The sequence below is a fragment of the Mus musculus genome, chromosome 6 (assembly GCF_000001635.26).
Source record: "Mus musculus strain C57BL/6J chromosome 6, GRCm38.p6 C57BL/6J".
NCBI lineage: Eukaryota > Metazoa > Chordata > Mammalia > Rodentia > Muridae > Mus > Mus musculus.
Genome location: NC_000072.6, coordinates 83532477 through 83559051, shown reverse-complemented (window position 1 = coordinate 83559051; position 26575 = coordinate 83532477). Strand labels below are relative to the sequence as shown.

At 45.6% G+C, this 26575-nt stretch overlaps 2 protein-coding genes, 1 long non-coding RNA gene and 1 pseudogene across 10 annotated transcripts in view; 3 read left to right on the top strand and 1 right to left on the bottom strand.

Moving 5' to 3' along the window:
* Stambp (STAM binding protein) overlaps positions 1-15846 on the top strand; it is a 32621-nt gene extending 16775 nt beyond the window's left edge. For 3 of the 7 annotated variants that reach the window (NM_024239.2, NM_001362080.1, NM_001362078.1), the window contains exons 6-10: positions 1491-1615; positions 2640-2777; positions 6996-7108; positions 11722-11821; positions 15016-15846. In NM_024239.2, the coding sequence (NP_077201.1) occupies positions 1491-1615; positions 2640-2777; positions 6996-7108; positions 11722-11821; positions 15016-15072 (533 nt within the window). In that variant the 3' untranslated portion in view covers positions 15073-15846. The remainder of the gene's footprint in view (positions 1-1490; positions 1616-2639; positions 2778-6995; positions 7109-11721; positions 11822-15015) is intronic. The other 4 variants (XM_030255590.1, XM_006506584.3, XM_006506583.3 and 1 more) reach the window with 2 other exon arrangements.
* Positions 8671-9654, top strand: Gm18537 (predicted gene, 18537; annotated as a pseudogene).
* Gm38844 overlaps positions 11808-26575 on the bottom strand; it is a 15492-nt gene continuing 724 nt past the window's right edge. Inside the window, exons 1-3 of one of the 2 annotated variants that reach the window (XR_869203.3) lie at positions 24991-25198; positions 21965-22079; positions 11808-12030 (exon numbers count right to left, since the gene is read on the bottom strand). This is a non-coding gene — a long non-coding RNA (predicted gene, 38844). Of the gene's footprint in view, positions 12031-21964; positions 22080-24990; positions 25199-26575 lie in introns of those variants that run through there. The other variant, XR_869202.3, reaches the window with a different exon arrangement.
* The window catches only part of Actg2 (actin, gamma 2, smooth muscle, enteric), a 23343-nt gene continuing 19568 nt past the window's right edge, over positions 22801-26575 (top strand). Inside the window, exon 1 of the mRNA NM_009610.2 lies at positions 22801-22872. The gene's annotated coding sequence lies outside the window, so the exon portion shown is untranslated. The remainder of the gene's footprint in view (positions 22873-26575) is intronic.

Here is a 26575-nt window from a genome sequence, read left to right as displayed (position 1 = left end):
GATATTTACTAATCCTGCATCTGATAGAGAGCTAATATCCAATATATACGAAGAACTCAAGAAGGTGGACTCCAGAGAATCAAGTTACCCTATTAAAAAATGGGGTGCAGAGCTAAACAAAGAATTCTCAATGGAGGAATATCGAATGGCCGAGAAGCACCTAAAGAAATCTTCAACATCCTTAGTCATCAGGGAAATGCACATCAAAACAACCCTGAGATTCCACCTCACACCAGTCAGAATGGGGAACACTTTCTAGTGTCTTACCCACCGCGCCGCACTGTTAGCTTCTGTCTAGACTTGGCTTCTGCTTTCCCTGCTTGCTTGAAGCTTCTCCAGCTCCTCTATGTTCAGTCAGAGTGATCAACCCCACAGACCTCCCGGAGGTCTTCTTAGCCTCAGTATTCAGTCCCATCATTTGCCAGTAACCAGATTCTAACTTCCTGCCCACAAGGCCTTAAGTCTCTCTCGTTCTGTGTTTCCTGTGGGCTGACATGCCTTCTGAGAGTGGACTGAGTGGTCGCTGGGCTATTTGTTTGTGCCAGGCCTTGATCCGTTATCCACAGATGCTGTTACTCAGTCTGCAGGTTTGCATTGCCCCCCTCCCCTAGCTTTCTGAGCCTCACACAACTTCTCTGTGGAATTCGTGTATGGCTCTTGCTCTCTTGGATAGGTTTTATAAGTTGCTTTGGTAATGCCTACTTAGTGGACAAACTGTATCTTCTTGTGGGGCAGTTTGGCTTTCTTCTGGCAGTGTTCCTCAGCGCTCCAGGAGGTCAGAGAACAGCCCTGAGGGTTAGCCCCTCAGCTTGTACCTCATTTGAAATGGGATCTCTTTGTTGTCCCCCCATGAGCTTCTGATGATCCTGTCCCCACCTTGTAGATAAGCCTTGCTCTGCCTGTATTTTAATGGCTTCTGGGTCTTGAGCACAGATCCTCATGCTTGTGCAGCAGTCTCTGTACCCAAGGAGCCATCATCTCCTCAGTCCCTGGCTTTTGAGGTTGTTTCTTTCCTGAGTCTTACGGAATAGCCTGAACAACAAGATTCCGAGAGCCGAGATAGCAGCTCTCTGCTATCATGTTTCACTCTTCAAAAACACTTTTGGAAGATAGTAGGTGAGCCCTATCTTACCTTGAATGGTTAAAATCTTCTCTTCTTGAAGGATCAGGATCTTAAAACACAAATGCAGAGCTCTATCTAGATCTGCTCTAGACGAGGCATTCATCCTTCTCCAGCTGTGAGTGTGTGCACTCAGTAATCCACACTTCTGGCAGAGAGGCAGAGTAAGATAACACTATTCCAAAGGGAGAAATAGGCAGGAGAGGGATGGCTGATCCCTACGGAGCCCGGAACCCTGGGACTCAGCTCTGCCAGGCTCAGTCCTCCAGCTGCAGCCGTCGCTGGAGACAGTCTCAGTCTGTCAGCTCCAGCTGCTGCTCAGGGATCCCTGGCCCTGCGGACTCCAACTCTTCCCTCTTGCCCATTTCAGTTCCCACCATTGAAGGCCTGCGCCACATCGTGGTGCCCCGTAATCTGTGCTCAGAATTTCTCCAGCTTGCCAGTGCCAATACCGCCAAAGGCATTGAAACCTGTGGAGTCCTCTGTGGAAAACTGGTAAGCGGGTGTAACTTCCCTGAACTGGGGCTGCTTCCTCTGTGGCCTTTCCCATGACTGGGTATCTGGAGTCTGACTCTATACCAATCCCTCCACAGAGAGTGCATGGCATGATCCCAGGGGCAATGGAAGGCAGATCCCTGAAGTTTACAAAGCCAGACAGGCAGCCTACCTGACAAGTCTTGGGCCAATAAGAGGTCTCATCACAAAAACACATTAATTGAATGTGAAGAACAACACACACAGTTTTTCTCTGACCTACACATGCATGAGTATACAACTGTAATACATACAGGTCAGGAATGATACCTCATGCCTGTAATCCCACCCCCTGAGAATCTGAGACAGAAGACTTTCCACAGATTTGAGGTCAGCTGCATAGTGAATTCTGGCCAGTATTGGCTATATAATACAACTCTGTCTTAAGAAAGAAAAGAAGGGAGGGTGAGAAGGAGGCTTAATTCTAAATAGAGGAGGACTCAGCCCCCTTTGTGGCCTGTGAATAAAGTGTGCAATCCTTTGTAGAGAAGGAAGACCCTGGGATAGAGTGCTGAGCAGTGTGTCCACTAGAGATGTAGGGCCGGGGAGGAAGGCAAGCCCACTGAAGGGAAGGCTTGAACCCATTCCTTGATGCTGCAGAAAATAGGGACTTAGAACAAATCCCACTTGCGCCCTAAGTGGCAAGGCCCAAGCAAGGAAACTCTTTAGACATGTGCACGAGACACTCTGGGGAGTGTCCCAAGATCCCTGAGCAGGCCTGTTTGGCTGTTACAAGAAAGACCCTAGGGTTATGTCATTGGCCCAGCCTGTGCTAAGAGGGAGATCTGGGGCTTGTCTCTGCATCTGTGGCTTTATGGAGTACCCAAGCCAAGTACATGAACTCTGAGCGTTGCGAAGTCCTGGAGTAAGGGACTTCGAGGAGGAACGAGAACCATGCCCGAGTGCAGTGGCTCCACTTCGCCAACTACAAGTGAGTGGGGCTGAGAGCCCACAGAACTCTAACCTGCTGTCTTCTCCTTTGCAGATGAGAAATGAATTCACAATCACACATGTTCTCATCCCCAGACAAAATGGTGGGCCTGATTATTGCCACACGGAGAATGAAGAAGAAATTTTCTTTATGCAGGATGACCTTGGACTCCTCACTCTTGGCTGGATCCATGTAAGCGAATGTGACAGCCTGGGCTCGGGCTCCTCTCTCCATGAGTGCACACTGCCCATACCATTGTCTGAGCCAGGGAAAACCTCTCCCAGTCATTTGTCCCTGCACACACAACTAGTGCTCTCGTATCAACTCAGAGTACCACCGAGAGCTTTTAGCTTTTTTTTCTAAACTTAATCTTTTACTAAAAATAGCTCGTGAATGTTTTGGTATCTCTGGTTGGTGAGGGGAAGCTGGCCTAGAATGTTTGTGGGCAGGCTATAGAGGCCATGTACCTAAAAGCTGTATAATTGAAACTATTTTAAAGAAGCCAAGGTGCACTTTGGCTGCACTTTGTCATATGGAGAAGCACTGCCCTTTGCACACGCAGTTTTCGAGTGATTGCACATACATTGAATGCTTTGATGATGATCTTCAAGGCAAGGCAACGCAGCTGCTTCCCTAAAGAGTACTTTCTGGAATTTGTAAGGCCTCGAGCTCTCAGAACAAGCTGTTTTTCTTGGCATGTGACAAGTGTAAGTCACAATCAGGTGTTTTACTTCGAGATTTGAGAGGTCTCACACACACACACACTCGTAGTCAGACCTAGGGAAGGGCTGATGTACGGGGCAGCCTTCTGCCATTGCAGCCTTCTCAGTTAACTGATTAGGTACTCACTGCTCTGTCCAATTCAAGGATGTGAAACAGCAGGTAGAAAACTTGCCCTGTTCTACCTGAGGAGAAACAGAAGATCACAGAAAATGAACATCTGCTCACACAAGGCAGAGCGCACTTTGTTCTTCAGCAGATGAACAGAGGACACTTCGGGTTTCAGAGAAAGAGGGGTCACACCCAAGGTGACTTAGGATGACTTGTAATGGGGGCCAGAGGAGAGTGTCGTGGGGGAGGGGTCAGCACTGGACAGGTGCACCATGCTCTGGCAGCAGTGGGCGGTTCTTCTAGCCGGGATTTGTGGTTTTCATCAGAAAGAGATGCAGGGTCAAAGAGAGAGAGCGCGCTATCTGGCGGCCTCAAAGGTGGGGAGAGCTGACAGCAAGAAAAGTGATTCACTGGCCACTGGAGAGAGGGGCTACTAAAGAGCAAAAGTGCAGTGCATGGTGGAAGGAAGAGGACTAGGGGCTAGTCTAGACTAGTGGGGCTAGGGAGTGTGTCAAGCGAGAGAGCGAGCCGCCAAGCAGGGACACTCAGGATGCTCACCCGCGCCTGTGCTGGGGTGGGGGGGGGGGTGAGGGGCTCTAACCTGAAAAAGACTGAGAGTGCCTGCTAGAGTTGGAAGCTCTCTGCCAAGTATTAATCCAGTGAGACCCACTGCTGCAGTGGTGGGGCAGAGACTGTAAGGCTCGACAGTCATTGGAAGCTGCAGTCCTCTCACTCGGCAGGGTGAGATTGGATTATGAGTTGTGGCCAACCTGGGCTACATAGCCAGACAAAACAAAGGAAAGCAAACAGGAAGTCCTGGCACGAACCATAGGGATGGTAGCAGCTGCCATCTTGAAGCTTGGCTCTAAGGGAGGGGGGAGAAATGAGGTGCTCTTGGCAAAGCTGGCTGGACAGACTGATTACCTGGTAAGTGTGGAATGGCTTGGTCATGTTTTGTTTTGACTTGGCTTTGATGATCCAAAAGCTTTGTGAGGGTACATGGACTAATGGTGCAGCACACTGAATCATTAAGCCAACATTTAGGTGTACACACTGCCCAAATAAGGAAACAGGACTCTTCCAGGAGCCTGCTCTGCCCCTCCCACTTTCTGTCTCCTAGAATGCACCCCCTTTTGCTCCCGCCACCCCCTCCCTCCCTTCCTTTAGAGTTCACCTTCTAAGTATGACCCCCTGCTTTCTGTACTTCAGCTCTGCTCGGGTCTCGCCTTCTTGAAATGCAGTTATAAGTTATGTAATTTCTTACATGCAGCTCCCTGGTATGTTTTTACACCTGGGGAGCAGTGTGGAAGGAGAGAAAAGGCGGCAGGCCGGGCAAGGTAATGTGGCTTAAGGCAGCACCACATCAGAAGGGCACAGTGGGACTCGTGCTTGTATAAGGAGAATGCACAAAGCCCTCTGAGTTAGGGCTTCAGGTTGGAGGAGGCTCTGCTGCTAGGCAGTGGGGAGGCAGAGGGGCTGGAGAGATGGCTCAGTGGTTAAGAGCTCTTGTTGCTCTCTTAGAGGATCTGAGTTTGGTTTCTAAAACAGCCTCCCATAACTCCTGCAGCAAGCTATCCGACATCCACTTCTGGCCGACCCATGACACCTGCACACACATGGCATATATTCACACAGGCATGTGCTAACGGAAACATAAATAAGACAGCTTTGGTTTAAATGAATCTTTTTTTAAAAAAAAGAGAAAAGAAGAGGCTAAAGGAGAGGCTGGCTCCAAAACAGTTTCTGTTTAGACTCAAAGGTAGTTACGGTTTAGACTTCAGGAAGAACTAAGCATGTAAGACTAGAGGGCCTCGTTCTCCGTGAGGGCCCAGCTAGGGACGGTGGATGGAAGTTTGGCTTGGTTTTATCTCTGACATTTCTGCACCATTTCTTCATAATTAGAGATTTAAAATAACTAAAGAGGACTGGCCAGTTGGCTCAGTATGTAAAAGCATCTGCTGCCAAGCCTCTCACCTATGGTTCACCTGGTGGGAGAAGAAAACTGACTCTCACAAGTTGTTCTCTGGCCTGTACACGTACCTCTGACATGGACAGGCAAACATGCATGCACACATGCATACACACACACACATGCACACATCCATAGAGTGCACACTCACACATACATAAATGTAATTTTTAATGAAAAAAGTAGACCATAGGTCTTCTCCAGTCTTTAAATTTCAAGAGAAAGTTCTTTCTCTCCTTCAGCTCACTATTTCCTACCTGACAGCCATGACCCTGGCCTTAGACATCTTAATCCTGGCCATCTTCCTCTTGTTTCTCAGAGCTTTTAAAAGCTGATTTTTATGCCATGTTTTCAAGGTATAAAGTTGACAAAAATCATACAGACCTACATATGATGTATAACATGTTTTGAGATATGTAAACATTGTGACTGCTGAGTTGACTATGTTCTTTGTATGAAAAGAATACATAAACATCTCCTTACTCCGGGCCTGGCAGCTCACAGCTATACCACAGGACTTAGGAGGCTGGGGCAGGAGGTGAGTTTGAGACCAGCCAGGGTTACATAGTGAGTTCTAGGGAAGCCTGGGCTACAGAGTTAGATCTTGTTTCTAGATAAATAAAATTCATCCCAGTCATTCATGATTCTGCCTTGCTGCTGGGGTGAACATGGCTTGAACAAATGAAACACAGAGACACTAGGCTACAAACATAGCCTGAGATGAGGGACCCAGCCCAGGCAAAATAAAACAAGGCAGGCTGGGACCAAAACTGGGGTATCCAAACTCCTGGACACCCAGACACTGCTAGGAACTGAGGAGTCAGGAAAGGGGGCCAAAGGTCATCGATGAGTCTGAGGCTGGGGGAGGGAGGATATGGCTTAACTCAGGGGTGAGTGTCCAGAGCCAGTGCAGAAGGACCTTCTGCAGGAGACTTAGGCATCAAGGCTGTGTATGACGAAGTCCTTACTGTTCAAAACTGTTTATTGGTAGTGAAAAATGGATGCACCTGGCTTACTCAAGGTGGACCACAGGTTAAATAGCTTTTGCAGGAAGGAATGTCTGGGAAGGGAAGCTTATTGGCTAAACCCTCGGGGCCAACCAGCTACCTCATTGGCATGGAAAACTCTGTGTTCTGTGCTATGTGACCAGTTGTCACAATCCTCATGTGGTGTGTTGTGGTCACATGCTCCAGGACAGAAACCAGGTATAGAGTAGAAGACATGCCTACCCTTCTCAGATACAAGAATTACTAGGGTTTCTGAATCCGCTCAACCTTCCCAGTTTTTGTCTGGTGACACAGTTCCACTTGCCCCACAGTCATTTTCTAGTACACAGCACACAGTCTTGTACTCTAATTGCTGCATCACAAATCTCTTGACCTTTCAAGGACCCTTAGAGTCCCCACACACTGGAGTTAGACTCCTCCTGCTCACAGTGCTGGGAAGAAACACACCATGAGGATGGAGTGTATTCCTCCTGGCTGCAAATAGCTCTCTACTTGAAGAGGGGGTTGGGGCCAGTTGTTGGGGGCTCCTCAGATCTGCCTGCCTCAGTGGGCCAGCACAGCAACTAGATCACTGGAAATTCTCTGATCTGTTTCACCTTTCAGACTCATCCAACCCAAACGGCCTTTCTGTCCAGTGTGGATCTCCACACTCACTGCTCCTACCAAATGATGTTACCAGAGTCCATCGCAATCGTCTGTTCCCCAAAGTTCCAGGAGTGAGTACCAAGGAGGGGGTTCTGGGTCTTACCAAGAGCAAAAGTGCTCTTATTGAAAGCAGCTGTGTGTTCGAGTTTGCTTATGTGTGCACATGAGTGAGTGTAGGAGGATGCCTGCACACGTATGTGGAGGCCAGAGATTGACCTGAGATATCTCTCTCTTGCTTGGGTCTCTCACTGAACCTGGAGATCACTGATTTGGCTGGGGACCCCCACTCTCTGCCTCCCTAGCTTGAGGCTCTTCAGTGTTACCCTCATGTCAGGCTGATTGTATAGATTCTGGAGATACTATCTTGGGTTCTCATGTCTGTACATCAAGGATTTTACCACCTGAGCCATCTTCTAGGCCCCAAGACCTTTTTTAAAAAATAAAACTCCTAAATTGTCTTAATTGTCTGCTCTAAAAGGCTTCCTTTAAGCTCCACGTCCTGGTAAACGTGGCTTACTCTTTTATTTTTTTTTTTTATTTTTTTTTTTTTTGAGATTTTTCTTTTTATTCAACTTTAATTTTATATATGTAAGATAATTTCAAAATCTGTTGGGTCAATAAATGTTAAAGTATAAGCTGTAAAAATATATATATTTGAAACTGTAAAAGATCCAATTTGAATGTAAGAAAGCCTTTACAAAATTTCTGGTAAAACTTTTAACATTCAAATTCAGACTAGAATTCTGCAAAGTCAGATTAACAACCTTTAACGTTGAAATGTTGGTACATAATTTTAAAAAATGCCCACCACATTGAAGAGATTCATGCTATTAGTGTGTACCACATTGAGGTAAGTTTGTCAACCGGTTTAGTCATCTGCACTATTACTGTAAGTGCACACATAGCCACTGGGCTTCTAAACCACACAGACAGCTAAGGCAAATTTGCTCTTAAATGGACATTTTAAACAAAAAGTACAATTTATGTCAAGGTGGGTGGGGCATGAGGTCATGATTCTTCAACCTGGCAATGAGCTCAATAAGCTTTAAAGTTTTTAGACTTAATTGATTCAACCTAAAAAACCAGTATTTACAAATACACACTTTTATTCACAAGCATATAAATCAAAATATTGTACAAGAATAAAACTTTTATGTGCAGTGCAAATTCTCCATCCCACAGGTTTTATCTATCTATCTAGTTATTTATTTACTTACTTATTTTGTGGTACTAGGAACTGAACCTAGAGCCTCATGTATGCTAGGCAAGTGCTCTACACTGAACTACATTCCCAGATCTCCTTTCAAGTTACTGAAACAGGGCTCACTAAAAGTTGTTCAGGCGGGCCTCCAACTTGAGATCCTCCTGCCTCTGCCTCCCATGAAACCAGGATTATAAAAAAGTAATCAATACCAACAAGTGGCCTGCCTGAATAAAGATTTCGGGGTCAAAGACTATTTATTCATTAGTATTTTAAAAGCATGTGCTGGATAAGTTTGTTAGGTTACAAAGATTAATTTCATTTTACCTACTGGATTCCAATGAAAGCATTGCAGATGAACTTAGTATTGGAAGAAGACGGAAGGAGCACCTGGATATCTAAGATATAACCTATTAAGCAAGATATTACATAATTTACAGCTTTATGGATTTCTCAAAACACAGTGAGACCATAACAGAAGAAGCAAGTTATACAGTCGAATCAAGTGATGAAATAAAGAAAACCAATGGTGATGTCCAGAGTGTGAAAATGTCATCTGTGCCTAACAGTTTATCTAAGCGAAACGTATCTTTGACTCGAAGTCACAGTGTTGGAGGCCCTCTGCAGAATATCGACTTCTCCCAGCGACCATTTCATGGCGTCTCAACAGTCAGTCTTCCAAGCAGTCTGCAGGAAGATGTGGACCATCTAGGCAAGCGACCCAGTCCTCCTCCTGTGTCTGTGCCCTATTTGAGTCCTCTAGTGCTTCGGAAGGAACTTGAATCTTTGCTAGAAAATGAAGGTGATCAGGTCATCCATACATCCTCATTCATCAATCAACACCCAATCATTTTCTGGAACCTGGTTTGGTATTTCAGACGTTTGGACCTTCCTAGCAACTTGCCAGGCCTTATTCTCACCTCTGAGCATTGTAATGGAGGTGTGCAGCTTCCTCTATCATCTTTGTCCCAGGACAGCAAACTGGTGTATATTCAACTGCTGTGGGATAATATCAACCTTCATCAGGAACCAGGAGAACCTCTGTATGTCTCTTGGAGGAACTTGAATTCTGAGAAGAAGCCGTCACTTCTGTCAGAGCAGCAGCAGGCAGCCAGCGCTTTAGTGGAGACGATCAGGCAGAGCATCCAGCAGAATGACGTTCTCAAGCCCATCAACCTGCTTTCCCAGCAAATGAAGCCAGGCACGAAACGGCAGAGGAGTTTATACAGAGAAATCCTTTTCTTATCATTAGTGTCTCTTGGGAGAGAAAACATTGATATTGAGGCTTTTGACAATGAATATGGACTCGCATACAGAAGTCTGCCTTCAGAGAGTCTTGAAAGGTTACAGAGAATCGATGCCCCACCCAGGATCAGTGTGGAGTGGTGCAGGAAGTGTTTTGGAGCGCCTCTCATTTAAACGAGATTCTTTCCAATTTTGGTTGAGTACTGGGGAAATGGATCCTGTCTGAAAACTTTCTGTGTTCTTCCAAAATCCTAACTTGGTGAAAGCTGAAATGAAGTAACTCTGGGGATGAAATACAAATGAACTGCAATTCATACGGAATCATCTCAGAATGTACAACAGCACTCAGTTCCTGGAGGTTTGTTGATGGTGAAGACTCCTGACCTATTTCCCAGCCTCTGCTGAAAATCAACACAACTATTTTTGCATCTCACACAGTAAAAGAAATAATGGAAGTTTTCATCTTTCTAGAAAACTTGCTTTTATTGAAGCTGTCCAGCTAGGGAATGGCAGATTAAATTTGCCTAACCAAAAGACATGAAATAGTTGAATAATAAGACTAACTGTGTATGATTGTATGTATGAGGCTATGTAGTCAGTGTGTGTATAGGTGTCTATTTATTAACATGCTGAGGTTGCATGTTGCAGCAGTTTTCTGAAGTAGGCCTCATTGCCCAGTCAGTGACTACTATACTTGTTTGTAGTCAGCAGTTCCAAAAACATCTAAGTCTTTCTTAACAACTGCCTTCCCTACAACTTAAAATCTTATATCTTTGCCTTTTAAATTATGTGGCTTACTCTTTTAAAAAATATGTTAATGATGTTGGTTTTCTAAGAAAAACCTTCAAGAAATTTGAACTGTTTAAAGTTATAGGTTCTCAAGAGCCTAAGGTTAAAGGTTAAAAAATTCCCACATGGTACACTCCAAGTGTGCTTCTTCTCATTCCAAATGTCCTGTTGACTCTGAACTCTCCAGCAGGGCTAACACGGAGACAGTGATAAGTTAGCCTGTTTGTTCTTCACGTTATTCCACACGGTTCGGTGACTCTGTGCTTGCCCTCCCCCCTCGCCCTCAGACTGAAGAAGTTTAATTGACCTAACTAAGTAATTGTTCATTGGTCCTTTTTTGTTCCTGCTTAAATCTGTTGTTGATTTGCTCAAAGGAATTTTTCACTCTAGTTTTGAGAATTCCTTGAGAAATCCTTTTTGGAAACTTGAGAGATAGCTCAGCAGTTTACAGCACTTGTTGCTTTTGTGGAGGGCCTGGGTTCAATTCCCAGAACCTACACAGTGGCTCTTGCTTTTCTGTCACTCCAGTTCCAAGGCTTCTGACCCCCTGTTCTGACCTCACTGTGTCCCAGGCCTGTAAGTAAAGCACTCATAGACTTGAGTAAACAAGTCTTTAAAAAGAAGAATTCCTTTTTGTTTTTTTTTTTTTTTTGGTTTTTTGAGACAGGGTTTCTCTGTATAGTCTTGGCTGTCCTGGAACTCACTTTGTAGACCAGGCTGGCCTCGAACTCAGAGATCCACCTGCCTCTGCCTCCCAAGTGCTGGGATTAAAGGCGTGTGCCACCACCGCCCGGCAAAAAAAGAAGAATTCCTGTTTGAGTCTTCTTTACAATCATCAGATAAATTATTCTTTAACTATGACCCAGTCTCCAGAGAATAGAGCTATAAGCCAGAGTACTGTGAAAGCTGTCTCAAAATGACCTCAGCGGGCTGAATCAGTGTGCTTGCCTGGAATGTGTGTGTGTAATAGAAAGGAGCTGTCTTAGGTAGAGTTTCCATTGCTGTAAAGAGACACCATGACCACCGCAACTCTTTCTTACAGAGGACAACATTAATTGGGGCTGGCTTACAGGTTCAGAGGTTCAGTCCATTTTCACCATCATGGGACATGGCAGGAATGCAGGCAGACATGGTGCTGGAGAAGGAGCTGAGAGTTCTTCATCTTGATCCACAGGCAGCAGAAGGAAACTGTGTGCCACACTAGGCATAGCTTAAGTATATAAGACCTCAAAGCCTGCCTCCATGGTGACACACTTCCTTTAACATGGCCACACCTACTTCAACATGGCCACACGTCCTAATAGCGCCACTCTCTATGGCCAAGCATTCAAACACACGAGTCTATCGGGCCGTTCCTATTGAGACTGCCACAGGGAGGGAACAGGAGATGGGTGTTAGGGTTGAGGGGATGGATTTCTTTGCTTGACGCCGAGCCCTTTCTTATTTCAGAACTGGATTCTTTAAGCTAACTGACTATGGTCTTCAAGAGATTTCAACCTGCCGGCAGAAAGGCTTTCACCCCCATGGCAGAGACCCACCGCTGTTCTGTGTACGTATCTATGTGGAAACCAGCAAGCACACGAAGCTCCTCAGGTCAAGGTCCTTTCTAACCCACAAGGTCACTCACCTTCCCGGAGCTCCATAATCGGCATGGATGCAGGAAGCAGTGGGCATTGGAAGTAGGCTTGGCTGGGAGCTCTGTCACCTCGTGACTTCATATCTGTGAGGCTGCTGACCCTTCCTGAGTCTTTCACCTGCCTGTGGGATAATAAGAATACTTACTTTACAGGGTCGTTGAGAGGATGAAATGAGTGGAATGCTGGCGTAGCCCAGTGACAGAATGTGTGCTCAGCATGCCTGAGGCCCGGGGTTCAATCCCCACAATCACTGGAAAAGGAAGTAATAACAAAGTGCCTGATGCATTGTCTGCTCGGCAAACGTTCTCCGTCAGTTACTAAGTCTCAGTCGGCAGTCTGAGTGCCAAGGGAAAAGCCATGTCAGACACATGAAACAATTCTAGAATTTTGCCTAGAAAATAGGGTTCTCCCCTCCCTAGGAAGTGGTTTCTTCACCTGGGTTCTGGGTTGTGTCCGAGATTGCAGGTTTAGCTGATCAGATGTCAAGGGTCAGGTGAGCCTCGGGACAATGAGATTCTGGCACTTTCCTCCACACCACACATTTTGGGTCCAGAGAAAAGCAAGCAACGTAGAGAAAGGAACCAGAGCCACGCCCCATAAAATATGAGAGATCTAGGGATAGGGAGACGTGAGACCCATGGGAGATTAGGATCATGGGGTCTGAGGGCCACGCCCCATAAAATATGAAAGATCTAGGAATAGGGAGATGTGAGACCTATGGGAGATTAGGATCATGGGGTCTGGGAGTTGATTTTGTATGCTAGAGCAGTTATTATGTATGTATATGCATATGTATATGTAGCCTTTCATGGGGGGGCGGGGTGATTCAGACCATGGGTAGAGCTTGCTGGGAATGATGGTTCCCAGACCCGTTACAGTAATTGCCACTGACATCATGGTCAGGCCACTGACATTGAGCCAGCATTGTGTTTACTTATTAATTAGTTTTCAGAACGTCACAAGTACTGCACCTACATCACTCCCACCTCAGCCTTCCCCCTCCAGGCTCTCCCATACCCCCTCTTCTCCATCCCAAATTCATAATGTCTTCGTTAATTATTGTTATACACACACACACACACGCACACAAGCACATGCACGTGCACACACACATATATGCAGCCTACTGAGTCCATTTAGCTTTGTTCCCACATCCATGTGTCCTGGGCTGACCACTTGGGATTGGACAATGGATGTATTCAGGAGTCCATCCCTGGAGAAAACTCTTTGTCCCTCTCTCAGCAGACAATGCCCTCCTTTCATCTAGGGAGGGTCTAAAATTTCTCCCCTCCATGTTGGCATGTCAGACTGATGCTGTCAGTATGTATGTATTGTTGATGCAGCCATGTTGTTGACATTTCATGGATGTGTTTCTCTGTGAAGTATAGGGCTCACTGTATAACAGCAGGCATCCTGGGCCTCTGGCTCCTCATCTGAGATTGTCTCTGAGCCTTGGGTTTCCTGAGTACACTATAATGATGTCATTTGTTTTCTGTGTTTTGATCAGCTGTAGCTCTCTGTTACAGTCTCCATCTGCTGCAAAATGAGGCTTTGTTGATGAAGGGTGAAAGCTACACTGACTGTGGGTAAAAAGATGTTTAGAACAGTCAGAAACTATATTGGTTTAGGAACACAGCAGTAGTGGGTTCTTCTCTTAGGTTTATGACCTCTCCAGCCATGGCTAGGCTTACAGTACCAAGTACAAATTCTCTCCCACCCAGAAGGCCCAGGCAACTGTTAGTCACCCCCGAGATTAAAATGCCTCTGTTGCACCAGTGTGGATGTCTCGCCTGTATGCTTGTGGCTGTGGCTTGTTGTCTTTATAACTGGGTAGGACATCCAATTGCTCCTCTTCCTTGGCAGCTTGCATAGTACCTCCCAATACTGTAAGAGCCAGTCCTTAACAAAGAAGCTTTCCAGGTCAGCTCCAACTCAAATCCTCCAAGTACCGTGTCTAAGAGTGTGGTATCTTCAGTGATAGTGTCTTAACTTCAAGTTCTGGAATGTGACCAAGGCCAATGACAATAACTCATATTGTTTTAGGAGATTTGTATTCTCCATCCAACAACTCAGAAGTTCTCCATGACTAGAAGTGGGGTTTTGTTAGATAGTAAATGGCTCTTGGGGGAAGCACCATCACCCCATGGTGATACACACACACACACACACATATATATATATATACTATATATATATATCCCATATAAATATATATAATTATATGTGTATGTTATAACTATGTAATTATATAACTATGTGTATTCACATGCATGTATTTCATACACACAAATATATATGTGTGTGTGTGTGTGTGTGTGTGTGTGTGTGTGTGTGTGTGTGTGTGTGTGTATGGTGGAAACAGGGTTTCAATATGTAACCTGGCTAGCTTAGTACTCACTATGTAAACCAGATAGCCTTAAACTCACAGAAACTCTCCTGCCTCCTGCCTTCTGCCTCCTGAGTGCTGGAATTAAGCATGTGTGCTACCATGGCTAGCACGTTTTACTTATATTTAAAGTAAACTTACAAATGGCATTGTTCCCTATGTTTCCAAGCACCCTTAGTATTATTTATCTCATCTTCCCTCTCTCCCTGTATTAGCCTTCCTCCCTGTTCCCAGCCAAGTCCCCCCATTACTTTCATAAACCCCTATGTAGCACTTGACTCCTCTGCTCCCCTCTCTAGAGCTCCTGATCCACCTCCCTGGCATGGCCCCTTTCTCCTCTCCTGGCTTCTCCTGATCTGTCAGGGTACATACTCAAATGTAAAGATTCAGAGCAAAAATCCACAAATAAAGAGAATATTTGGCGTTTGTCTTTCTGTATCTGAGTGGGCATTTTAAATGAGAGGTTTGGAGATGTAGCTCAGCTGGTTGAGGGCTTTCTTCACAAGCCCCAGACTGTGGCTCCAATCCCCAGCCCTAATGACCGGAGTAGTACATACTTACAATACCAACACTCAGAGGTGGCACCAGAAAGATGGAGGCCACCTGGGCTACCTAGGGAATTTGAAGCCAGCCATAGACCTAGGCTCAAATAAATATTTTTTTAAATGACTCTAAAGGATTTTCCACAACTTCATTGCTTCTCCTTTTTCTCTGTTTCAGGACTGCAGCCATGTCACTGTCAAGGACAGAATTGTGACGATCACAGACCTTCGATAAATCTCAAATCATGAACCAGGGAGATGGATCACTGGGTAACAGCACTTGTCACCAAGCCCAACAGCCCAGGCTCAGTTCTTGGGACCCACATGGTAGAAGGAGTGTACCGACATTCCCCCAAGTTGTCCTCTAACCTCCACATGTGTGCTGTGGTATGTGTGTTCTCACGTGTGTGTGCACATACACACACACACGCATATCAATTAATTTAAAAAGCGAATAAATGTAAATTATAAAAAGAGTCCTACCCCCCTCTTAAGCTGCATATCCCGTTCAGTTTATTGCCCCCATGGAGTTGAGTAAGCTTTTAAGACAGGATAGGAAAGGGTCAACACTAAGGGGAGACTGTTGTTGTTGTTGTTGTTGTTGTTGTTGTTGTTTTTCCTTAATTTGAAATCATCTTATTTTTTAAGACAAATGTGAAAATGACCAAATCACACCAAGCAACTAACTCAAAAATTAGGATGCAAGAGAAAATACTTCTCTAGATCCAAACACTGGCCTTCTGTTCCTCTTGAAATTTACCTCCCAACTTGTTCATCTCTGCCTTTGGACTAAATAGGGGCATCTGTGCAAAACTGTAGAAGCCATTTTGAAGGATTTGGCTTTTTATTGTTTGTGGCATTAATAAGGGAGCTTACCATTCTGGTGGGATGTGCATGAGGCGTTCACAGCCCCCATACATGGATCTTGTTTAAAGTGTATTATTTAAAAGGTCAGGGTGTTATTTTCTTCTATAATAAAACAGCTCACTTGTGTTGTGCTCCAGAGTGATTTGTCTGACCGAGCATCATCACACAAACACTTGAGTCTGATTGCGGCCAAATGGGATGGTGTGTGCCACACTGAACTGTGTTCCACTTCACTTATAATTAGTCAGTGTGCCTGCCTGCCTGCCTGCTGCCTCCTCCACAGGCAGGAAGTCTTCTCTCGTTTTGCTGTTGTCTCAAAGTGTGTCTTCCCACTTTCTCCTTAAGCCTGACAACCTTCAGCCCAGGCACTGAAGCATTTCAGAGTTCCTGGTTACATCCAAGTCAATGGTGTGGTTGCCGAGTCACCCACCCTGCTAAGTCCACTGTGCTGGCTTTTTCTTGAGAAATGCTTAGGCTGGGGTGGGAACATGAGTGGCAAACTAAAGGTCACCTAGAGATCTGTGGCACTAACATGAGAGAAGAGTGGATATAGCAGAATTTGTTTTTCTAACATGCATATGTACATGTGTGCTCATATGTCTTATGTGCACTGTGTACTTACAGGTGCCTGCAAAGCCAAAAGGGACTTTGGTTTCTTTAGAACTGGAGTTACAAGCAGTTGTGAGGTGCCATGAAGGATGCTGGGAACAGAACCCAGGTCTTCTACAGAAGCAGAAAGTGTTCTTAATAGCTAAACCATCTCTCTAGCCTCCCAAATTGATACTCTCACTCTTACCAACAATGCTGCCTTCCTAAATATATGTGAACATATGCATTCAGAAAAGGATGAATTCATATCAAAGGGTAGGATTATGAGATTTCATTCCCCCTCTGTTTTAAATGTTTCCCAACTAGAGAGAACATATACTGCATTGTAACTGGACAAAAAGGACAGTATCTCTTATCCAGAAACCAAAACTCCACTGCCCCCTCGATGTGGGAACCCAGCCAAGACCTGCTTCCCGGGCAGGCTCAGTGAGGGGGCTTTGGTAATGCTCTTGGGCAAAGCTCAGACACATGTCATATATGGAAACTTTCCATAAGGCTGACCTCACCGCTGGAACTTGTTCAACATAAACCTTGCCTTCAAGAGCGAGCAGAAATCTTTGGACAAAGCCTAGTGGGTGGATAGCTGAGAACAGCCTAGGAAATGAATTGCTGTTGTTATGCCTGAAGTCTCGACCACAGTTCTGGGCCCTCCAGATTGCTCAGTCCCCTGTGAAAGACTGCTTTCTACAAAGTCACCCTCCTCCAGAGAAGAGCTGCTGCAACAGTCTTCCGTTGTTTCTGCCTTCTGGGCTTGGAAAACACGGGCGAGCGTTGCTTAAGGTGAACACCACAATGGTTACTGGTGGGTGGTGGAAGTGGAACCATCTCCCACACAAAAGGAAGCACAGCCATTCTTAGATCCTCCTCTGCCTGTTCCCTGGCATTATAGCTTTGCAACCCCTTTGCATCCCTATCGTCACCTCATTTTGCCTTTTAAACAAGTGAATGGTTCTGGGCACAGTGATCCTATAATCCCCACGCTGTGGAGGCTGAGGCAGGAGGCTCAGCCAAGCTTCTCAGTGAAACCTTTTTAAGAAATGTTAATGGAATTGCACCAAAGCAAACCTTTATCCCAGTGTGCTCTGTGCCACCCACGCATTAGCCATGCTGCCACCATGGTCATCCCTCAGCCCTGTATCCAGAGCATCTCAGACTCAGTACAGCCTTTACCCATTTCCCAAGACTTGGAAGAGCTTTAATTGATTCATGGTAAACCCAGGATATGGTCATACAGTATTTTCAATCCCAGTGGCACCATGGCTTTGAAAGCACACCATCTTAATAACTATAACACGAGGCTTTAGCTAACCACAGAGAAAGGAATTTTATATTGGCTCAAATTATTCTCATTGCACTGACAGAAAATCTGATCGGTGTTCAGACATACCTGGATCCAGTGTCCATTTCCTTGGTTCAGGACTAGTCATTTGAGTTATTCCATTAAAGTAATGTAGACAGCTATAGTTTAATAGCCTACTGTCCTGATAAATCTAGTTGAAAATGATTTCTGGGTTTCAACACAACTCCTGGAATTGTTGGATCATGACTTTGGCCACAACTCATCCTGGGACCAGTCACTGTGGGCCAGAAGGATGGAAGGTTCTGATTGGTCAGGCTTGGGTTGCAAGCCTATATTCCATCCAACCTGCATGCTTTGAGATCCAAACAATACCATGGTAGTATTAGAAGCAGGAGTGGATGCTGGTCCAGGGGAGGCAGCAGATGTCTGAAACAGATGCCGTGTATGAGGAGAACCTAAGGCCATGGGCAGTAGTACCAATAGTGTGAGCTAAGCATATTTAATAGTAGTATCCAGTGCTGTGGTAACAGCAGCTGGACTAGGGGGTACTGACATGCTCCATGAAACATGTCATACATCCAGACCATGACTCATTCATTTAAGGGTGCCTACTATGTGCACAGCACTGTTTGAAATATGAAGAAAAAAATTACTATAACCTCTGACCTCCAGAAGCAGATGTGGAGAAAGGAGCTATGTTCCTGTGACAGCACAAGGCCAATATCACTATTACAAATGTACACAGGACAGTGACTGAGAGACCCAAGAGAGGATCCTCTCTGCTATTTATATTCCTCCTTCCATTTATTCAGCAAAATTTTACCATGCACATACTAAACACCAAGGCAGTTTTCAAGGAGGCCAGAAAAGGACACCAGAACCTCTGGAGCTGGAGTTACAGGGGCTGCAATTGGTCTGCTGTGGGTGCCGGGAAGTGAATGTTGGTCCTCTGTAAGAGCAGCAAGGGTTTTGAACTATTGAGCCATCTCTCCAGCCCTGGGTCTTACTTTTCTTACACTTGGATAAAAAAAAGAACTCTTAGTTAGGCAAAACAACCTTTAAAAAGTCAAATGGCGAAGCTGTGAGAGAGAAACGGCTACAGAGGATCTCCTAAAAGCCAGCGTTTGCAGGGTATTTTCCACTGGCTTAAAAATACTCCAGGGAGGCAGATGCTGCAGAGCATCCATCAGGCAGCACCACAGAGCCTGTCTGCTTCTGTCTGTCTGAGCTCTCAGTGGGAACAGCTAACGTTTCCTTCTGTCTCCCTGTCTCTCTGTCAGCCTCCCTCCCCCTCCCCCTTCCCAGTCCCCTCCTTCTCCCCCTTCCACTCCCCCTCCCTCCCTCTCTCTCTTTCTGATACTGTTCCAAACAACCCTTGAGCATCATGTCCCTGGTGCTCTGGCTTTCTCATTCTTGCTCTGAAGCCCACCCATCCCTTCCTCCAGGCTACTGCACGTATCCCACACTTGTGTACATGCAAGCCCACAGTATCCTGCCTGGAATGTCACACACACACACACACACACACACACACACACACCCCTAAATAAACCTAAAAACAAACTTTAAAGACAAAAACCATAGAGTAAGTGTGGGGCATGGCGGTATGTACACATCTGCAATCCCAGCACCAAGGAGGCAGAGGCAGAAGGACAAAGGCGTTAATGCCCATCCTTGGCTGCATAGTTAAGTTTGAGGCCAACCCGGGTCACATGACCCTATTTCAAGAAATCACCACCACTGTTGTCAATAACAACACAATAATGATGATGATGATGACCCCAGTACTATTGTCACCAAAAAGAAAGATAGAAAAAAAATTATATCAGAGCTTCCAGGTATGACGGAGTTCATACACTAAACCAGTGACGGACATCCAGGTGTCTCAGCTGGGTTTACTGTACAGGTGATTATGACATACCTCATATAGCTCATCTACTGTGGAGAAGTGATGTGGTTCACACTTAAATATGTGTGTGACTGTTTGCCTATATGTTATGTCTGTGTACCACATTTGTACTCGGTGTCTACAGAGGCTACAAGATGGTACTGGAGCCCCTGCAACTGGAGTTGTTGGTTATAAGCTGTCATGTTGGTCCTGGGTCCAACCAGGGTCCCCTGCAATAGTAAGTGCTCTTAATCACTGAGCCATCTCTCCAGCCCACAGTTTATTATGCTTTTTAAAAAAACTACTGAATCCATTTGTCTTCGTGCTTGATTTCTTCATCTCTTTCCCTCCACATTCAACTAAATTATACTTTGCAATGATTTATATATCCCAGATCTGTTTGAAATCTTCTCTGGAAGTTCTCTAGAGCCTGGCTCTAACAAAGTCTGTGTGTGTGTGTGTGTGTGTGTGTGTGTGTGTGTGTGTGTGTGTGTATGTATACATTAAAAAAAATTAAAAACAAAAATAAAACCGGTCTCATATTTGCAGTAAGTTTTCAAATGAAAAGTGTTGTAGTTTAAATGATCCCCCGCAGACTTGGGTATTTGAACCATTGGTCCCAGTTGGTGGCACTATTTGGGAAGGTTATGGAACCTGCAGGAGGCTGGAGCCAGGCTGTGAGTGTTACAGTCTTTCCCAGCAACCTACTTGCTCTCTGCATTGTGCCTATGGTTGAGAGTGAGAGTTCTCTTACCATGCCTGTCGCTTGCTGCTGCCTCTCCCTGCCATGATAAGCCCAAATAAACCCTTCTTTCTATATGTTATTAAATAGTGATATCTTATCACAGCAACAGAAAAGTAACTAATACAAAAGTGAATCTGAAATTATTTGCATTGTGTTGTGAGAATCTCATCCTTGCGACATCACAAGTGACCACGCCAAGAGTTCTTGGCAAATACCAGGTTCTCTTAGCGCTAGGAAAGGAACCGTGTTCAGGCTCCAGGGTGCTAGACTGACCCCGAAGAGGTAGATTCTTGGTTTCCTCATTACTGTGTGACTTCCATAAGAGACTGCAGCTCCTCTGGCCTCAAAGTCTACAACTTTTTTTTTAAGTTAGTAATGCCAAGATTAAATATGATTACATAGGGCTCAGCTCAGTGTGAAGAGGGGCTTCGTACATCAAGACTTCAACCTGAGTTCCACTGAACCCATGGGAAGAAAGAATGAACCCACAGTTGTCCTATGACCTCCACCCATGCACTATGACACACAGACCCACTTACACACATCATAAGCACACATTCAAATTCACACAATAATAAAAAATTTAAGTAGATGACTGTATAGACAGAGGGTTATGTGGTCATGTTGACACAACATCTTCTCATCGCTGACCCTCCCAGGAGGACCAACTGGAAGCCTTTTACTGAAGGAGTTCTAAATGGACTAGATGTCCCCTGGAGCTGGGAATGATAAGAATGCCCAAACCCAACCACCTGTCCTGTACCCATTTGACAAAGCCACTAGCCAGAAAGACATCCACATTCTCCTCTCTCTGCCCAGGTGAGCAGAGAGCACGTCCATGGAGCTGGGCCTGGCACCCAGACTAGAATAAAGCATTATGGCTGCTGTAAATCTCCCAGACTACCCTCTTGGGGCCCTCCTTTATCATTCCTCCCCTTCTCACAGAAAAGGGAGCAATTTCCCTTGTTCACATACCCTATACTGTTCTCGTAAGATCAAGAACCTCTCTCCATTTTCTCCACAGCCTGGTGGAGTTCTGTTGAGGGTCATTTTCCAGAGCCTGTTGTCTACAGCTGGGGGGAGAATAGTGATCATTTCACATCTGCCCCTGTGCTCCGTAAGTAGGATTTAATCCTGTTGTTTAAACCTGTATCCTTGTTTTTCTCCTCCCTTGTTCTCTCCATTACTGAAAACGTTATTAAAGAAAAACCTCTAAATAAGATGTAGGGTGTGCGGATACCCATGCCTGCCTGTAATCCCAGTACTCAGAAGACCAGCTGGGGCTACAAAGCAAGGCCTTGTTTTACTTTGACACTTATTTGTGTGCTCATGTGTGAGCTCATATTTCTTTAATTAAAATATAATTACATCATTTCCTCCTTCCCTTTCTTCTCTCCAATCCTTACCTTGCACCCTTCTGACATTTTTATAAATTGTCTCTACCTTTGTAACTGCTTCTTATCTTAAAACTGTTATGTGTAGGTTGGCCTAGAATTCATGGAACAGTGACCAGGTGCCTGGGGAGAGAGAGAGAGAGAGAGAGAGAGAGAGAGAGAGAGAGAGAGAGAGAGAGAGAGAGAGAGAGACTCCTAGACTGACTGGCTTTCTTGAAGGACAGAGGGAGAGGAAAGACTCTGAGGGAGGGAATCGGGATGTGGCAGTCTGAAGGATAGGAAGGCAGGTTTTTGGACCGCTGAGCTTGAAGGACCCACACTCACCTGAATGCAGCTCTCCAATCTGCAATTGATCACTTTGGTCTGGATCAGGTACGAAGTGTGAAGTTGAGACTATCTGCCACAGAGCTAGTGTTAGACACTGTGGGACATGGAACAGCTGCCCAGGGAGAGAAAGAATTACACAAGAAAAGTCAGAAACCCAAGACTCTGGAAACTCGCTCCTGCTCGTGAGCCCTGCCTAGTGTACTCGTTCTTGAGGCAGCACTTCTGCTTTTCCCAACCCTGGGGGACGGGCAGAGCGACTCCAGGGAGGAGACCTGGAGAGTGTGATGATCTAGAGGAAGCTGAAGGTGACTGGGGACCCCAGAGCATCAAGACAGTTGGGGCACACGGGGTTTTTTTGCCAAATGCAGATGGGATTTCCCCTCAGCCTCTGCTGTTCTGCGTTTGCCCCAGACAAAGCAAAGCACAATGGCACTGATTCTGTGGGCATGAATGTCTCAGGCAGACCCTGAGGCAGCAGGCGGAGGGCCTGAGGAAGGAGGCGGGACAGAGGAGGCCACTGCCATTCTTGGTATGGCTCTCTCTCCCAGAGCACAGCCCTGTCAGGCCTCACTCTGGACAGCTTATAAGGCCTGGTGTAATTTTTGTTTATGCAAGTATGGCCTAAAAGGAACAAATCCATGGTCCAGAGTCTGTTACCACTGAATCCTTCTGCATACATTTTTCAAATGATAATTCACTCTACCCACCCTCCATCCACGCCCCGAAAGGCTGGTTTATTAAAAAAAAAACACCTTATATGGTAATATTGCTACCACACCGTCAGCTGGCCTTTTTAGGGACTCTGTTTAAAGAAGATCCGCCTTGGGGGTTTTATATTGCTCTGGTATTTCTGCCAAAGACACCACGGCCCTCAGTCTCTCGGAGAAGGACTTCTCACACCCTTGGTGAGTACTGACTTGCTCCTGTGGCCTCTTCCTTCTGGGGGAAGCCAGGCCTCCTGTGTGCCTATAGAACTCCAAATTCGCTTGGTTTCTATGACACTAGCCCAGGTCACACGTCAAGGCCCTTGGTGTCATTGATACCTGGAACACTGCTGTCTGCTGGGAAAGGCATTTCTGACCAGAGGGCAGCCTGGGGACAGGAAGTCTGGGAACCCCCAAGGTATGGCTCCTCTAGTCTACAACTGTCCTGATCTCCTTACCAGAGGCCAGCATGTCAGGAAGCCTGTTTTAGGGGGAAACTGCAGAAAAGCAGCTTCCTCTTGGGTGTTTAGGCCATAGCCAAAAGTGGCCCTGGTATCCATGAGCTACCTATATCAGGAAGAAGAAGGAACATCCTTCACTTGGCTTTGGTTGGTCTTTCTCTCCTCCAAATTTGAGCTTAGCTGAGGTGAATGGAGAACTTTCAAGTTATCAGAAAGCTGTAAGGTTGTTGTGAGATGAGGAAAGTCAGATGTGAGAGAATAAATGTCCAGTGGCTTCGTGATGTTTTCGAGCTATAAGGCAGCTAACTTGTTCTCCTCTGATGAGGTCACTGAGGCCCAGGACAATTCAGCAACTTTTCTAAAAGAGGCACACTTGCAAATCACGGTGGCTCGTGCTTGTGTTCTGAGTACTTGGAAGCCTAGAGCAGGTGAATTGCCCAAAGTTCAAGGCCAGCTTGGGTTACTTAGTGAGTTCTAAGACAACCTGGGTCTCAGTGTGAGACTCTGTCTCAAACAAAACGAAGCAACTCACACCAGCTGTGAAGCAACTCACAACAGCTGTGAAGTCAAGACCACCATCCCTGCAACACACACACACACACACACACACACACACACACTTTTGTGAGCTGTATCCAAGTGGGGTAGGCTAGGGTCAGGCTGGTCTTGGAGACAAGCAGCCTAGTGCTCAGTGTTACCAAGTGACTTCCATTGGCTCTCCCAATAGCATAGGTACCCAGGATATCTCCCTAGTGAGGAGTGAATGTGTATAGTATAGCACCCAACCCAACCATTTAGATTTCAAGTCCTAGGAATTTTAGAGGGCTAGGTAGGTCAGTCCTTTGGTTGTTAGATGCTAAGCTAAAGGACTGAGCAGTGGGGTAGCACGGAAAGGGTTAATGATAACGGCAAGAGTTTATCCTGAGGAGGGACTGCTCTGGAGGCTGAGAGGACTGACACAGGGCAGATATGCTACCACTGTGTTGGGAGTCTCAAAGGGAGAATCAACAAGGGCTGTGATGAGTTAGGAGGTTCGAGAGCACGAGGTGCTAGCTCTGGGTTCTGGTGTGAGTGGCACAACCTCTGAGTATAGCTCCAGACAGGAGCTGATGTTGTCAGCCATCCTGGCAGAATGGCCTAGATACCATAGGCTGCATACACCACATACAGCTGTCTCAATAATTCTGGAGGTCAGAAGAAGGGTCTAACCAAGAGCTGAACTGAGACCCTGTGTGGGAGGCTGGATGAGAAGCAGAAGAGTAGGTGTAACCACCTTCCGTGTGATTACACAATCCTGTAATTCCAGCACTGGGGAAGGGGGGAGTGAGGGGGAGGAAGCAGGATCAAGATGTATGATAATCCCTGCTAAGTAGTGAGTGCAAGGTCTACCTGGGCTACGGGAAACTCTTCCACAAAACACAAACAAAAACAAAAACAGAAAGCCAGCCAGTCCACCAATGAATCAATAAGAAATATTTCCAATCAGAAGTCATATCTTTCTTTTGAGACAGGGTCTCATTATGTAGCCCTTGCTGGCTGAAACTCCCTATATAGACCAGGCTGGCCTCAACTCACAGAGATCCACCTTTGCCTTTGAACTAGGTTAAACTAGGCACCATCATGTTTAATTGTATGAAAGGCTATGGTCCTGGTAAAGATGCCCTGAACTCAGAGTGCCACCTCCCACTGTGACAGTCAGTACTTTCCAAGAAATGATCTCTCCCTGCTAGCCTTTCTGGTCATGTAACCAGGGAGAGATCATTTCTTAGAAAGTACTGACTGTCACAGGGACCTTTGTATCAATATAGTGAATCGCCTAAGACAGATAAGTTATACACAAAAAAAAGGTTTATTTTACCTGCCAGTTTTGAGGCTCTAGTCTGTGATCAAATTGACCCCATTGCTTTGGCCTGCAAGTCCTGCTGGGAACGTAGACCAGAACAAAATTGCTCACTTCACAGGCATGGGAGACAAGAGTGAGGGAAAATCATGTTCTACAGCCGCCTTCAAGGGAACACCCCCAGTGACTCAACAGCCTTCTACTAAACCTCAACTTGTAAAGATGCCACCCTAGGAATAAAACTTTAGCACATGGACTTTTGGGTACACCCAACAACCCAACTATAGCAGCATGTTTCTGTCAGTCAAGGGCAAACTGGCAGGTGCCTACAGGTCACCTGAAGCCCTCACTCCAGCTAAATACCCAAGCGTCATTTGAATCCTACCTCCCAGAGCCCTCCTTTTCAGGGATGAGACTCTCTGCTAAAATGGAAACGTCTTGGGGAACTGGCACAAATTTGTTTTTCGGTAGCCATCAGTTTCTGAAATAGAGGGGGAATTCTTTCAGTGGGATAAGCTCCATCCCAAGAGTTAGTGTTGACAGCGAAGACTGAGAGACTAATAAAAAGGTTTATACTTGTGACACCTGATGAAAGGGGTTGGCAGAATTTTCTGAAGATGCTCAGAACGCATGTTCTTAGGCTTTGGAGACTGAAGGACTGCCACCACCACCCTCGGCCCACAAAAGGAATCACAGGCCGTGTGGGCATGGACTGGTGTGCCTGCGTCGCAGTAAAACAGTGTGCAGAGGACAGTGAGCATTTCACTCCTGTGATTTCAGCACTGGAGGCAGAGGCAGAGGAGCAGGGATTCAAGGTTGTATTCAGCTCCCTAGTGACCTCAGGGCCAGCCCAGCTAAGGGATAAAATAATAGACATGGACACAAACCCTGAATCTTACAGAACTGTCACGGGTCATGAACTATTAGTCTTCTATTGCTTTCCTTCAGCCATTAAAAAAAAAATGTTTCTTTTTAACTTTATTCTTATTTGCATGTGTGTACGAATTAGTGTGTGTGTATTAGTGTATATTGTATGTGTATATCTGCTTGTGTGTGTGTGTTATGCATGTATGTGCAGGCATATGTGCATGTGCTGTTGTGGTGGCAGATGTGTGCCTTTGGTGGCCATCAATCGGTTGACATTTGATGTCTTCTATTACTTTCTAATTTATTTTTGAGGCTAGATCTCTCACTGAACCTGGAGCTGACTCTGCTCGCCTGGCAGACTGGCTACTAAGCTCACTCTGGGGGTTCTCCCATCTCCATCTGCCCAGCACTGGGATTTCAGGGGAGCTGGCAGCAACCCTGGCTTTTATGTGGAACAAGGGATCTAAACTAAGGTCCACATAAATGTACAACATGCACTTTGCCCACTGAGCCACCTACCAAGCCTATCTTCAACCATTCAGAAGATATAAAAAGCACTTTAACTTTCAATCTATAAGGAAGTAGCCCAGAGTTTGTGTATCCTGTGTTAAAATCTGTACAGCCCTTTAATATCCTTATGTGTGTTTAACCCAGTTTCCTTTATTTCAAAGATTTTTATGTTTTTAAAAGATTTATTTGTTTTGTTTTATGTACATGATGTTTTGCCTGCATCTAT